At 46.2% G+C, this 16,117-nt stretch overlaps 1 protein-coding gene across 8 annotated transcripts in view; it reads left to right on the forward strand.

Annotated features, from left to right (window-relative positions):
- The window catches only part of MAST4 (microtubule associated serine/threonine kinase family member 4), a 579,145-nt gene extending 564,781 nt beyond the window's left edge, over positions 1-14,364 (forward strand). For all 8 annotated transcript variants that reach the window (XM_047859677.1, XM_047859625.1, XM_047859653.1 and 5 more), the window contains 3 exons: positions 5,384-5,520; positions 7,455-7,636; positions 7,979-14,364. In XM_047859677.1, coding sequence (XP_047715633.1) covers positions 5,384-5,520; positions 7,455-7,636; positions 7,979-11,862 — 4,203 coding nt within the window. In that variant the 3' untranslated portion in view covers positions 11,863-14,364. The remainder of the gene's footprint in view (positions 1-5,383; positions 5,521-7,454; positions 7,637-7,978) is intronic.
- The last annotated feature ends 1,753 nt before the right edge of the window (positions 14,365-16,117 follow it).

A 16,117-nucleotide genomic window follows, 5' to 3' on the forward strand; every position in this document is an offset into this window, starting at 1 on the left:
CCCAAGCACCCCTCTTGATTTCGTGTTCTATACTTGCGAACTACTTCATGAAATGTCATGGCACCTTAGGAAAAAGGTGGAAGAGCCATGGCTTGAGGCTGCTATATATCTGTTTAGAAGTTCGTATGCAGTACAATATCTTTCAGATTGCAAACGGAGTAAGCATTTTCCACATTTGATATCTTCACATGTGGTCTCGTTTACTCTCACACCTTCCAAGCAGACCTGCTATGGGAGCACTAACTCATATCCACAGGGAAGCTTGTCCAAAGTCACATCTCATCATAGATCTATGGAATTACAGAATCAATGTGTTTCTCCAGTTCACTTCCCCATTGGCTCTGTGAATCCCTTCCCGTGTGCTCCTTCAGCTTTGCCTCACACTGGTCCTGCCGCAAGGAAGTAATCCCCTCCTTTCTGCTTTTGGGTAGCTTTCTAAAAGAACTTTGTAAGAGCAGTGAAATCTCTGTGCACTCACTGCAGTGATGGATGGAGTCCGTATTGACGCACATGATAACATGCCCGGCTTAACCTCTCTAATCTGGGAAACTCTCAAGTAAACCAGATTGCTTTTTGGGGATAGTATTAGTTTAAATACCCAGCACATAAAAGCAGCCCTAAAACTTCATTAGTCCCTGCTTCAAGAATTTCCTTTCTATGAACTCTGGGGAGCCTTTAGATGTGAAAATGGAGGCCATCAAATAGTATCATTATGACCATCCTTACATATTCGCCACGTCCTAAAAACGTGCAGAGCATTGTGTTAGTTACTGAAGGGTCAGTCGCACAAGAGACAACACATAAGAATATTAGGTAATAGTGCTTTATGTAGCTGAACCCCTATAATCCTCACTTGCTGTGGAGCAGGTCCTGTAAACAACATTGTTCCCATTTTACGGATGAAGAAATGAAAGCAGCAGAAATTTAACAAAGCAGCCCAAGGCTACCCGCTAGGAAGGAGCAGAAAAGAGGATTTGCACCCCACAGTGTGGCTTTGGAGCCCATGCTTGGCATGAGTCCACCAGAGTACGTGGAAAACCAGTGGCGAAACCAAGTCTACAAAGTGTTAAACATAAGGAGCCGACTGTAAATCTAGCCCACATTCTGAAGGAGAGATGGCTTTCCAGGGGGGATGAAACAGGGGTTATCTGTTCAGGGCTGTGAAGGATGGGTGGAGAGTTAGTGTATGCGAAGGGAGTGCAGGGTGGGCTCAGCAGAACAAAGAGGGTGTGTGCAAATGCAAGGCCAAGAAAGCTCAGAGTGCTTGAGGTACACAAATCGAGTGACCGGAGCCTGGGTTTGTATATGGGATGGAGTGTGCAGGCTGGCTGGGGCTGGATTGTGGAGGATGTGAGTCACAGCAAAGACCTAGGCCTGCAGAAAGCGTGACATTCACCATGGGCATGTCGCAGAGAAAGGAATGTAAAAATAGTCTATCCAAGGCCAACTGAGAAGTTAACCTGGAGCCAGACTGAGGGGAAGAGATGGTTAGCCTGCCATTGTATTCAGTTCAGCCAGCTTAAAATAATTTCCCTCGCACCGTGCACAGTTTATACCAACAGTTTACAGTAAAAGTGAACAAATTGAACATTTAACAATCTGCCGGCACCATTTTTTGCTGTTGTTTTTTTAAACAAGTGCCACAGAATTTCTCTTAGAAGAGTTCGCTCCTTCAGAAGAATGTATTGAGGATAAATTGACCCAGTAAGACACATTGCACTGAGTTCAGGCAGCCCTCCATGTAGCCGATGGATCCACCAGGTGGCAGGCTTTACGATTCTCACCCTATTGTGGATTAAGTTATTTTTGCCGTCATTTACCATTTGCATGATCATTAATGCTCCCAGTGAAATATTTGCACTCTGCATCTTGAGTGTCTGTAGTTCCTCCTTAGGGAAGTTTTCTGAGTGTATAGGTCAAGCAAACTGTCCTCTGCCATATATAGAAACAAGAAAGAGAAAACTGGGTTTGGTTTTTAATAGGGGAAGGGAACATTTGTACAGAACGCAGTGATGTGCTCTGATTTAAAAACCCTGGGTGTAACTTTTCTGATGAGATTTGTTCATCATTTATTTTTATTTCGTACAACGTTTATGCTATTTTTATATGTCTTCCATTTCTTCTTGACAGTCTGATGCATCGATCATTCCCTATATTGTCCAGAGCCTGGTTCCTTCGCCACCACCTGTTAAGTCTAAGCCATCTACTCTGCCAGGGGCAGGAAAGGTGGAGGACGATCAGGCCACGCCATGCCTGTGAGGAGCAGACAGTGGGGGTGAGGGGCAGAGAGCCAGGTCTGGGCTCTTAAGACCGGCTCTTTGACCCTGAGAAAGAAGGAAACTCAGCATCCCTGAATCTGTTTTCCTCATCTATAATGAAGGGTAACAATCCATTCGCACCTCACAAGGTTGTATTAGGAAAAAAAAGACAAAAACAAAACAAAACAGCCCTCATAATTTGGTGGTGAAAATAAAGTGACAGAATATATGGAAATAATGCTTTAATGCTCAAAATGTGCTTTAAAAAGGCTGAATGGCCTTGTTAGCCTCTTACAGATAAAGATAGAAAAACCAGTGGGGAATTATGCTAGAAAGGGTGGAATTGGATTCAGGCTCAGTGACGTGCACAGTGGGACAGCCCCAGTGGACATATGATGGCTGTCTGTGTCTACTCTGCGTATGAATGTGGAAAAGGATTGAAAGAATTGCAGTGAAAGATGAACTCCAGCCATATTTGTTACTTTTTCATTCACTTAAGGCATATAGGAGAAACTGAAATTGTAGTATGGCCTCCCTCAATTTGTGCAGAGAAGATCTCCTTCCACACAACCTCCGTTCATAGGCCTTTCATGCTTTTAAGCTGAATGTTCTGTTTAAACAAGAAATAGAATCAATCTTTGTCAGATAAGGGTTTATTTTCTAACTTTTGGCATTTGCATATAGAATGTACAGTTTGTTCTTGCAGAATATTTTTCTTTTGTTCCAGTTCAAATCTTATTTTTTTTTTTTTACAATTACGACATTAGGTGTGAGATTACATGTTCTTAAATACACACACAGAAAAAACCTCTAAAATCATTCATAAAATACTAAAGTTACTGACACGAAAGTGGATGTAAGACATGAACAGGTCATTTCCTAAAAAAAAATAGGAATGACCAAAATAAATGAGACAATGTCGAAGAATGAAGATTAAAACTCGTTGTAGTTTATTCGTATAAAATTGGTAATGTGTTTAACATTAATACTCAGTTCTGACAAACCTGTGGTAAGAAAAGTCTTTATGTGCTGCCAGCAAAAGTATGTATTGACATAAACTTTCTGGAAAATAGTGTATTAGTATATACTAAGAGTCTTTAAGAGGTTTAGGGCACCTGGATGGCTCAGTTCGTTGAGCGTCCAACTCTTGATAGCAGCTCAGGCATGATCCCAGGGTCATGGGATTGAACCCTACATTAGGTTCTGCACTGGGTGTGGAGCTTGCTTGGAATTCTCTGTGTCTCTCTGTCTCTCACTGTCTCTCTTTCTTTCTGTCTTTCTCTCCCTCTCCCCGCCCACACCGCCCCTCTTTCCCTTTCATGCACTTTCTCTCTAAAATAAAAAATTAAAAAGTTTGGATAGACCCTTTGATTCACATATGTAATTTAAGGGAAATGACAGAGCTTAGGACAATGATTTATGGATGATGATATTTATGGTAAGTCTTAAAAGAACTGAAACGTAGGAAATAATAGCAGTAGAAAAATAGTTGAATTTTGATTCACCCATCTCATGGAATATTATACAGCAAATAAAAATTAAGTTTTTAAAACTTTTTAATGTTTTTGAGAGAGAGAGAGAGAGAGAGAGAGAGCACTAATGGTGGGGGGTGGGGTTGGGGAGAGAGGGAAACACAAAACCTGAAGCAGACTCCATGCTCCGATCTGTCAGCACAGAGCCCTGCATGGGCCTTGAACCCACAAACTATGAGAACATGACCTGAGCCAAAGTTGGATGCTTAACCAACTGAGCCACCCTGATGCCCCCAAAATTATGTTCTTAATGACTATTCAGTGATGTGGGGAAGGTTTTTCAAGTTCTATAATGAGAAATGGAAAAACAACATAAAACTAAATATTAGAGTAATTAAGATTAAAGTTGTCGACAACGTATGTCTGTGTGCATGCGTAATTCATACATGCCTAAAAAAAGATTAGGAAATATACTGAAGTATTACCAGTGTTAGCTGGCAATAAGTTTCTCAAGGATTTTTATTTTTACTTATACTTTACAATTTCTTCTTATAATGTCATGTATTACTTCCCAAATTGGAGCAGCGGGAGCTGGTGGTGGGGGTAGATGTTAACATTAAAACAATCAATCCCCATTGGTTTGGTCCCTGCCCCCACCGTACTTAACTCCCCATCTCTTAGTACCACTTACAGCTGAATTGCTAGGCGTTTTTGGGGCATAGACCTTTTAAAAGACCCTGCTCCTTATACTTCTTATCTTTTTGAGGTAATCAGGGCCATCTGTGACTTTGAAAGGACATGTTTTTCCCCTGGTTATTAAGAAATTCAAGAAGAAGTCATGAATGCTGGAGCAAAGGGGATCAGTTCTACCATCTGCCCAGGGCACCCCTCAGCCTAGCTTCTGACTCCACTCTTCTGTCGACCCCCAGGGCCTGCCCGGCAAGCCCTGTCCCAGCACTGAGTGAAAGTCCCAGAATTCTACCAGGAGTTACCTCCCCATACATGACCTGGTTAAAGAAAGACTGTTTTGTACTCGCTGGCGTAAACTTCCCAGCTCTGCAAGCTGACAGGTTCTATGGTGCCAGCAAAGGAATCTTTTAAAATAATTAAAAATAAAAGTCTCATTCAGTTTTGCTGGTCTATGATTTCTAGGTCAAAGGAAAAACACAAAAAGGAGAAAAAAGAAAAATAAATCAACCAACAACAGACAGCCCCTGGGCTCATTTATACTTACTACATATGGATGAAGATCACTGTTGTTTATAGAGTCCTTTGCCTGTGTCATACTTGGTGCTGCAGGCTTTACAAAGTCCATCCCGGGTAATGCACACACGAGCCCCTGTGAGATAGGTGTGATTCTGCTGCTGGATAGTGCACGTGTTTGAGGCACAGAGAGGAGAAGCAACCTGCTCAGGGCAGGCATAGAACTTGGATTGAACTCACATCTGTGGAGTCCAGGGCCTGCCCTCTCAAAGAAACCGGACATTTTGCCTTCATGTTCTGTCAGGGTGCCACTGCTTAAAAGGCTATTTAGACATGGAAGGCTCTTGTATGTACGTCCTTACGTATCTTTGTTTTTGAACGTACTTTCCCACTTCTGATCCTGTGTGCTCCCAGATTTTCCCTTTAATACCACCCCATTTTTTTTTATAGAGTGGAAATAAGGTCTCAATCACCACCACCCCATTTGAAAACACGTCCATCAAGACAGGACCAGCCAGGAGAAACAGCTGTAAGAGCCGGATGGTGAGGCGGAGCAAGAAATCGAAGAAGAAAGAAAGTCTAGAAAGGTTAGTTAAAGCAGGATTTTTGTGGGGTTTTAATATGCCCATGTTGGACGAAAGTTACTCCTTAATTTAAACAATTATATATGGAAAAGACTCATTTTTCTGTGAGAAATTTGGTGCTGTGGTTCAAATATTAATACGTTAAAGTTCACATTCATAACAGCATTTTTCACAGTGAAAAGATTTCCATAGTTAGATCGCAGAAGAATTCAGATCGCATTTTTTTTTTTCCTGTATGAGTACCATGACCAGTGTTTTGCTGTTTGTTGGATTTCAGGTGAGTTGAATGTGAGGCCCCAGACCTTCAGGCAGTTTTTAGCATTAAATGTACACTCAGTAATGTCTTTTACATTATCTGAGAACAAACGATTGCTTTTTTTTTTTTAACAATTGCTATTTTTTTAAATGCCAGATACTGTAAAATAACTATATCTAAAAAGCATCCACATAAGCTTAAAAATAAAGGTTTTTGTTTTACTGACTGCCAATGTAACTGGCTTACACATTTGCGATCTGGGAGGCGCTGTGAGTCCTTTTGTACTCTCTGCAGACGCCGGCAAGATGCGTGTGTGTGTTTCTGGTGGGGACATTTCTTGCCAGGCACCTGTCTGGATGGGCTCCCCATGTGACTCCACAGCAGCATCCCCGTTTGGCCCGCTTGGATCTAATGTGTCTGATTGTAGTAAGAGGGGTTTTGATGACAGAAATGTGGAGAAAGAAGCAAATGAAACAGGGGTGCTTATTCACTCCAGGAAAGACAAAGTCCTGCAAGAAAGGAAATGGAATGATGCTTCTCATTGCCTAGCTGTGAACAGTGTTTAGAATATAAAAGAAAAGTTCCGCCTCTTTTCTAACTGAAAGTTTTGTTTTAGTTCTAGAGGGAGGCGTAGAAAAGGGGGAAGTGTATTTGGTCAGAAGGTGGAAGGGGGTTGTGTAAGAGCCTAACTCTCATCTTCTGTCCTAGGAAATCAGTAGATCGTTTCTAAAATTGAAAAACGAAAACTTAACGAGATTACTTAGCAATATGCAGACAAATAGGAGAAGTAGCTAAAGGAGTAGAAAGCGGTTTCTCTGGGGAGTGGGCCAAGGGCCGAGCAGGGGAGTTGCTGTCTGTCATTAGGAGCTTGATAAAATGATTTCATTGTTTAACCCAAGTACATTTATTACATTTATTAAACTCAAAACACACACACGAATTCTGAGATGCGGTCTTTTGTATTAATGACTGATTCATACAGTTTTCTTAAAGTGTGCTTTAGATTTTGATTGTGCTTTAAGTTAAACAGAACACACTGTTTCAAAGGGGTGCAGCAGCATGTAAACCTTTGCTTAAGCTCACTGGCGGGGAGTGAGGCTTGCCTGACCTTAAAGGTGAAAGAGCTCTCTACAGCCACGTGTACTTCTAAGTCATCAGAAGCTTTTTTTCCCCTCTTTAAGATATGCTTGTTGAGCACTAAATACTCATTTGCTTCTGCTGCAGCTACATAGTGTGTGGTGCCCTACTGATATGATAAGCTTCAGTTCACCTTTGTCGCTTTTTCTATGTAAATGTACCGCCTACGTGGTCATTAGGAATATTCAAGAGCCCACAGTGGAATAAGCACAGCAAACAGCTGTGGGTACAAAACACCCTCCTCATAACCCTGACAGATAAATAAATGAATATATATTTCCTATGTTTTCTATTCTTCCTATTTTGTCGCTTCTTCTTAAAGTATTCGGAATTAAGAGAGCTTCCGTTGTACATTAACAAAGACCCTTCTTTTCTGAGTCATAAGGTTTTTAATATGGGAGTGGGAACCTACACCTTAGTGTGGGGTCTGACACCATGTCGCTGTGCTGGCACAGAGGTGTGAAACTGAGCACACCCACACTGTGGGGAGACAGAGGGGCCCTCTATGTAGAATCTGATTCCTTTGCTTTTGTTTCCGCTCTAGGAGGAGATCCCTTTTTAAAAAACTAGCCAAGCAGCCTTCTCCTTTACTCCACACCAGCCGAAGCTTCTCCTGTTTGAACCGGTCCCTTTCATCAGGGGAGAGCCTCCCAGGCTCCCCAACGCACAGCTTGTCTCCCCGGTCCCCGACGCCCAGCTATCGCTCCACCCCTGACTTCCCGTCAGGTGAGTGAGTCTCCTGGCCCAGACAGTAGGGGAGAGGTGGGAGGAGGTCAGAGTCACTATCTGAGCTCCTGAGGGATGGGAGGCTTATTCCAGCGTAATGAAAGAAGGTGTAAGTGAAAGGATAGTCATAAGATACATCTATTTAGACCATTAAGGCAGGAAATACGGAGTTGAACCCTGATGTGGGGGGAGGTTTACCTGAAAAGCATTTTTTCAATAGAGTTAGATGCTAAGACAATTTGCTGACCTTGATCTGACCCGACCTACAACCATTTGGGTTGGAAGCATGGATAGAAAAGGGATGGAGCCCATTGCTCATGGCTTTTTGTTTTCCACCCCCAGGTACTAACTCCTCTCAGAGCAGCTCCCCAAGCTCTAGTGCCCCCAATTCCCCAGCGGGATCAGGACACATCCGGCCCAGCACCCTACATGGTCTAGCCCCCAAACTCAGCGGACAGCGCTACCGTTCTGGAAGGCGGAAGTCGGCCGGCAGCATCCCCCTCTCCCCACTGGCCCGGACCCCCTCTCCAACACCACAGCCCACCTCCCCTCAGCGGTCACCATCCCCTCTGTTGGGACACTCGCTTGGCAATTCCAAGATCGCTCAAGCTTTTCCCAGCAAAATGCACTCCCCTCCCACCATCGTCAGACATATCGTGAGGCCCAAGAGTGCAGAGCCCCCGAGGTCCCCACTGCTCAAGCGCGTGCAGTCAGAGGAGAAGTTGTCTCCCTCCTATGGCAGTGACAAGAAGCACCTGTGTTCCCGCAAACACAGCCTGGAGGTGACCCAGGAGGAGGTGCCGAGGGAACAGCCTCCACGGGAAGTGACCTTGCAGAGCCTGGAGGAGAATGTGTGTGATGCCCCTTCCCTGAGCCGCGCCAGGCCTGTGGAGCAAGGCTGCCTGAAGCGTCCTGTCTCCCGGAAGCTGGGGAGACAGGAGTCTGTGGATGAGCTGGACCGAGAGAAGCTCAAGGCCAAGGTGGTGGTGAAGAAGCCAGATGGTCTCCCAGAGAAACAAGAACCCCACCAGAAATCCCATGGACTTGGGAGTGATTTAGAAAACCTCTCTACTTTTAGGCTGGAAGAGAGAGAGAAGAAAATCTATCCAAAGGCTTTAGAAAGGTCAAGTCATTTTGATAACAAAGTGGCCTTGCAGGAGGCCCCATCCGTGGGCAGCCTGCTGAAAGGGGCTCTTCACAAGCAGGCCAGCATTCGGGCCAGCGAGGGAGTGACCTCGGAAGGGGCAGCGGCTGGCCATGGCCCGGCACCTGGGGACCACAGCCAGGGCATCTGTGACTTCAAGCGCACCTCTGCTCCTGGCACCCTCCAGGACACTCTCTGCCACTCGGCTGATAGGTCCAGCTCTGGGAAGGGTGAAAACACGGAGAAGGCCTCCCAGGCCAAGGAGTGTCTCCGATGTGAGAAGTTAGACAGCAAACTGGCCAACATCGATTACCTCCGAAAGAAAATGTCACTTGAAGACAAAGATGACGGCCTGTGCACTGTGCTCAAGCCCAAGATGCCGTCTAGTGCCCACGAAAGCCTGCCCGGGAACCCCGTCCGGTCCATGGGTGGACAGCAGGAGGCCCCAGTGGCCTCTGAGAGCCGAGCATTCATGAGCAGTGCCCACACGGCTCAGATCAGCACTGTCTCCTTTGTCCCTCTCAAGGCGCTAGCTGGGCGGGTGGACGGTGGAGTAGAGAAGCCAGGCTTGGTTGCTCCTGAGTCACCCGTCCGGAAAAGCCCTTCTGAGTATAAACTGGAAGGTAGGTCTGTGTCCTGCCTGAAACCAATTGAGGGCACTTTGGATATTGCTCTCCTGTCTGGACCTCAGGCCTCCAAGACAGAGCTGCCTTCCCCGGAGCCTGCACAGAGCCCCAGCCCGGCCAGTGATGTGAGGCCCTCTGTGCCACCGGCTGTCCCCAGCACCGGGGGCAAGAAGGGTGAGACGGTGGGTCAGAGGGAGCCTTCCCCTGCTGGCTTCAGGATTAATAAGTCCTACCTGCTGGAGCCCCGGTTCCCACCCCCCAGCCGGGGTCTCCAGAATTCACCTGCAGCTCCCGTGCCTCCTTGCTCTGACCCAGAGCTAAAGCGAGATAGGAAAGCTTCCCATGCAGCCAAGAGCACAGTGACAGTCATGGAAAGCGATCCCCAGCGGAGAGAGGGGGGCCCCAGCAAACACCAAAACCATAGCCCTGACACCAAACTCCTCCCCTCCCTGGGATTGAACCCCCACAGCGCGGACCCATCCAGGTCACGCAGCCTGCTGCTGCCTGAAGGTACCGCCTCAAGAGAGAAGCCAAGTGGGAGGGAATCCTCTGAAAGGGGCCCTTCCACGGCCAGAAGCGAGCGGTCCGCTGTGAGACCTGACTCCCACAGGGATCCCTCTGTGGAGTTGTATCCTCCAGAAGCTGCTAAAACCAGTGACAATTCCAGAAATCTCCCCTCCGGGGAAAGGACCCGTCCAGATTCCTACACTCAGACCCAAGCCCTGGAGAAAGCATGGGCTCCTTGTGGGAAAACAAACCACAGAGATGGCCGAGATGAGGTGAGGCCCCTGGCGAGGGAGGACTCCTCTTTGCAGTCAGCAGGGACTCCTCGTGAGAGGGAGCTGGGCAGAGGAAGAGGTGGCCCGGAACCCCAGCCAGAAGCTCCTCCCAGCCGGTGGTCCCTGCAGCCACCAGGGACTGAACGTGGGAAGGAAGCCCAGCTCTCTGCTTTCCCATCCTTGCCGAAAGACGGTCCCAAGGAACCAGAAAGGAAAGAACAGGCTCTACAAAAGCACGTCAGCAGTAGCTCTCAGCCCCCGCTGGTCACCAAAGAACTGCCCAGCCTGGCCACTCAGCAGCACTGCAGCTCCCCAAGCCACTCCTCAGGCAGAGAGCCAGGGGGCAAGCCCTGTACTACAGAGCCCAGCCTGGGCCTCCAGGGCCCTCCCAGGCCCGCTGCAGTGCATGGTGAAAGCAGCAGCCCCAAGTCTGGGCCTGGCCCCGACTCCATCCCCGCAAAGTCTAAGCACCCTGACAGGGCCCTCTCCTCCCAGAAGCCAAGCGTTGGGCCTGCAGCAGGCAGAGAGGCTGCAGCCCAGCCGCAGGTCGGCCCCAGCCGAGAAGGGAAGGACAGCAGTAAGGGTGTGCCGGAGGCCTTCCCTGCCCTCCCAGGCTCCCAGAACACAGCCACCAATGCGATTAGCCAGGGAGGAAGTGGACCCTCAGTTCCGCTGCTCACCGAAGGGGGTCCTCTAGACCCTAAGCTAAAAGCCACCGGTGGCAGGCGGTCCCCGGAGGCACCAGAGAAGCCCACACATCTGCCGCAGCAAGGACACCCAGGAGGGGGTGAATCGGCGGACCAGAAAGTTGCCCCTGTCAGTGAAAAGCAAAACGTGTCTCCAAAGCACCCCAAACCATCCACTGTGAAAGATTGCCCCGCTGTGTGCAGACAGACAGACAGGAGTCCAAGTTCACAGGCTGCCACCGCCACGGACAGGAAGTCTGAGGGGAAGAAATGCACTGAAGCACTTTACGTTCCAGCAGACGGCGGGAAGCTTGAGGCCAGCCTTTCACTGGCACCCGGCGAGGCCCGGCCAAAAGGCCCAGAGAGGCCGGCAGCTGCTGTGGGGAAAGGCTTGCCAGAGGCCAAGGGGAAAGTGCTGAGTCCCCAGAAGCCGCTGACTGAGGCAGGCAAGCCCAGCGGCATGAAACGGTCGCCCTCGGCCACCGGACAGAGTTCTTTTCGATCCACTGCCCTCCCAGAAAAGTCTCTGAGCTCCTCCTCCAGCTTTCCTGAGGCCAGACCGGGGGCTCGAGAGGCTGCTGCAACTAGCGGTGACACGTCTTTGGCCAAGGCCAGCGGGGCTACGGCTAAGACCCTGCCCGGGGGCGACGGCAGAACCCACATGACAAAGAGCGACTCTCTGCCATCCTTTCGGAGCTCCACCGTCACCCTGGAATTGCACCACCCCAGCCCGCCCGTGGCAGGGGGAGCTGGCCACCGGGACAGGGCCCTGTCGGTATCTGCCACCACAGGAGAAACCAAAGGCAAAGAGCCTGTCGCAGCCCCGCCCTCGCAGACTAGGAAACAGAGCGTGGGCAGAGAAGTGACCAAGGCATCCCCAGCTCCAAACCCTGACCGGCCCATCGCCCTTTCTTCTGAGAAGGACTTTGTGGTGCGGCAGAGGCGGGGGAAAGAGAGTTTGCGTAGCAGCCCGCACAAAAAGGCCTCGTAACGGGGCAGCCCCAGGCCGGACTGGGGAGACCCGACCTGAATGTGTACCTGAGTCTTGACTACCTTGTGAAGCCAGCACTGTGTGGGAACGCCCGCCGGGCAGAGCCTGGAGCCCCTAGGCAGAGGGGGAGAGGGAGAGAGAGACAGAAAGAGGGGACCTTCTTCCAATTGCCTTCCCAATTGTAACCCATAACACTGTTACCAGAGAGGGTTTGTACGAAAAACGAAAACAACAATAAAGAAACACCTTTACAGTGGAGGGTTGTTGAGGATAAAGATTTTCTCTGTAAATACCTAGCAATGTGTTTGGTTTGGGATGTAGAGTGATACCTTGCTGCTGATGGCGTTGTTTACCACAGCTTTTTCTTTTCTTCTCTTTTCTTTTTTTTTCCAGTAGGATTTTTGCTTTACCACTTATCATCACATAGTAATGAAGCAAAATGGTTAAAACGGGGTGTATGTAAGAGTATAGATACACTCACACTCGTGTGTATATACGCATCCACCCACATGTTTTGGTCTATGGTTTCAGAGAATATTTCAAGACTACGTTTTTCTAAGTTAACACATTCTGAGTAGAGTTCAAGATGAAAGAAAGCCCTAAATACAGTAGATGGTGAGTTTGTGTGTGTCTTTTTAACCCAAGATTTTGAGAGTACTGTATCTGCCTACCTAGACTTCCAGATCTTAAAGCAAGAACTACTCTAATCACTGCATCTGGACTCTTCCTCCATTAGGAATGGCCGGAACAAGCAGAGCTAACCATATTCATGTTACAGTCATCGCAGTGGACACTTGATCTTGGGTCCAACTGTCTGAAAGGCCAGTTATCCTTGTCTGTGGGTATATATGTCGGGTCTTCACCCTGGGTGTAGTGGAGGCTATAAACACACGTCAGCTTTATTTCTCTCACTTTCCCTTCTTTTCACGCTCTTAAACTCAGGCCTTGATGCTATGAGTCACTAGTCCAAGAAGCACACATTTTGTAGTAGTCTTGTGCCAGCCCTGCTCTTGAACAAAAAGGAAAATTACTGGCCACACGCAGATCCAATAGTACTTAAGTTGAGTAATAAGCATCAGGCATTGGAAGAGGTTTTAAATTTGCATTTTTGAGGGAAAGGGGGGGTGGATTTTGGCATCATAGCATATATATTAATGAATAATCAGGACATCAGATACATTTTAATACATAGCTGGGGCCTTATGTTGTAGATGAAGCTTGCTGTTTTTAGCAAGTTCCTGGGTTTCACATTCATTTCTGATGCATTGAGTAGCTCCATACATTTCATAACATGATCTCTTTATTTGTATGCAAAAAAAAAAACGTATTAATAAAGAGCAGCGTTTTTTAACAAAAAGACTTGGTGGAGCTATTTGGTGCTTGAATGTGACTGTCCTTTTTACTTTTGCTAAGCCTTATTTAAATTTTGTATACCATGGAATATGTAGACTTCGTCAAATCATTTTAGTGCTGAGGGGGTTTTTGTTTGTTTTTGTTGCAGTTGTCCTGGAGGCTTGTTTTGTATTGTAAGACGGCACTTGCTGACCTAAGTACTAAGGCACTAAGAGAAAATACACACAGATAAGTATTTATAAGATGTTTGGGATCCATAGCAGGATTTTCTGTTTTGTTTTTCAAGAGGGAAAACAATTACCAATAAATACAAATTCAGCACCCAAACCCCCTCGGATGTCTTAGTATCTAAATCATTCATCTAAAGCACAGCCTGTGGATTGTAAATTATTTAGCAGGGCTGTAAACCCTGCTCCAAAAACAAAGGCATCACTTAACTGACTACTGGGTTGTCCTTCCTTGTAAAATGAGTTGGCAAACAGAACAAAAAGTCCCCCCCTACCCCTGTTTTCCGCCCTCCGCCCCCGTGTAGTTTTAGCCATTCCCCATCACTACGTTGTGAAATGGTAGAAGAAACGCATATTTTAGAAGAACTTAAATGGGTTTCCAAAGTGGTCTCAACATTTATAATTCATATCTGTGTTTGGCAGTTGTCATAACCCAATCATCTGTACTCAGACATCACGACAGGTGTGTCGGGGAGGGAGTTCATGGTTTACAGCCTTTGCTTTTTAACTGTCCAGTTTCCTTTAAAGCACAACTAGCTGCTTGTTTACAAATGATATTTTTATGTATATTTTGTATAGTGTATTATCATTTTGGCCAAATATGTTTTTGCATTTTGGATGGGTAAAGAGTACTTAAGGTTGCATTCATGTAATACCTGTCTGTTGTTGTAAACCTCTCCAATCAGCTGGTAGAAATTCTCCTGTGTTCTATTTGGTCAGTCTCCTGTGATTGTAAGATGTGCTCCTTGGTAGTACTCCCAGCTGTAGATTTACCAGCTTAAAAGTTTGTTAGGATCTGTGCAATAAAGTGTTTGCAGTCTTATTTTCTCTAAGAAATTCCCTATGGATGTCATAATTGTTGTATATTGAACAAATATTTATACTTATGCAGTTGCATAACATTGAAATAAAAATTTAGCATGAAAAGATAATGACTGATGTTTTTCTTACATCTACACATACATCTCTAAAGTGTTACTGAATATTACTGTGTATTATGGGAAGCATGGGTTTTTTGCAGGTTGCTTTTTGTTAATTGGACTGGTTTGCTTTTGTTTGTTTGTTTTTTTTTTAGCTTACACAAACATGTTCTATTCTTGAAGATTAAGCCTCCCTATAATGCCTTCCTACGTTTTGTACCAACCTTATTCCTTGGCCGCAGAAGTTACCAGCTTCCACACCAAGGTCGCTATCTTTTTTACCGTCTCTTCCTCAGTGAAACCATCTCCTTCAATTCCCCTGTTATCTCCTATTACCTTCCTCCATCAGTTACCAATCAGTTACCACTGTGCCCTTTCATCTTGCATTTCCTCCTTTCCTGTGTGTTTTCTCGTCATCAAAAATCACTGAAACTGGCAGGAAGGAAAGAAGCAGCCTAACATTTATTTTCTGCCTTATATATATAAATATGTGCATAGTGCTGGGCAAGATGCTTTTCATCTACCTTCTCATTTGAGCCCCAAACCAGATGATAGTGGCATCCCCATTTTACAGATGAGGAAGGAGGCCCAGACAGGCTCTGCTGTTTGTTTAATATACACCCTGTAAAGAGAATTTGGATTAGAATCCAGAGTTTTTTCTGGCTGCAAAGCTCTTGACCTTTCTAAACATTACCAGATGTCATGTAATTGAATTCAGATCTAGGCTCCTCTGTGAATGATCTAAGCCATCTCATTGTCTCTTTCTTTACATGCAGAAAAATCATATGGTGCAAAATTACACGTTTGGTGATCGGTGGGAAACCACGAGCCAAGGAAGCTAATTATTCTCTGTAGTAGGGCTCTTTTATTAATTCTAATTAATCAGCAGGCAATTTTCCATCTAGCATCTGGGGATTCATAACACAAATGTAACATGAAAAAGTGCAGCTTTATTAACTATAGAAATTTGCTTCCTCTGATATCGGCCAGGCCTTAAGGAACTCAATGGTCAGGCAACACTCTAAATCTATTTACCTGTCTATTGGTATGGTTTGAACTCATGGCTCACAGTGATCATTTGTGTTCCTCCTGTCTTCTACCTCTACCCCAGTGAATATTACATCTTCTGTATCTACAAAAGCTAGAAATGCCCAAAATGCGTTGTTGAAAGTCAGTTTAATGACTTTTCGCATATGGAAAGTCAATCAGTCTGGCTCAGGTTCAAGTTCTCTGACAGTTCCAACTCCTTGGACCTGGGACGGGAATCTTAGCAGCAATCCTCACAGAAAAGCAGCATCCTCCTACTGATTTCTGGGATGTGTGTTCCAAAAGACAAGATGGCCATCTCTTGTCACAGGCTGGCCGCGGGACTCTGTCCCAAAACGTGGATGCAGGCAAGCACGTCAAAAAGGGAACCTGCTCCCAAATCTGTCGTTCCCTATGTATTTGGTGACCTGCCAGTCAAGTCTGTTCAGACATGGAGAAAAGAAAGATATGTTGTATATGATTACTAGGTACTGCCCCATACCTCTTTACAGAAAGTCTGGTAACATTGTAAAGCTGAAAGCCTCTCACAAATACTCATCTGCTGTTTCATTACGCACTGCCCGGAGATGGCTGTCAGTAGCCAGGAGGTGAAGAATGAAGATGCTTAAGATGTCTGAAGCAAGCATGTTGCATTTACTGCATCTTCATATGTCAGGCTGGCATCACCATATCCTCCAGCTCTAACCTGTCTCCAGAAAAATCCTTTGC

This window comes from Prionailurus viverrinus, chromosome A1 (genome assembly GCF_022837055.1).
Source record: "Prionailurus viverrinus isolate Anna chromosome A1, UM_Priviv_1.0, whole genome shotgun sequence".
Classification (NCBI taxonomy): domain Eukaryota; kingdom Metazoa; phylum Chordata; class Mammalia; order Carnivora; family Felidae; genus Prionailurus; species Prionailurus viverrinus.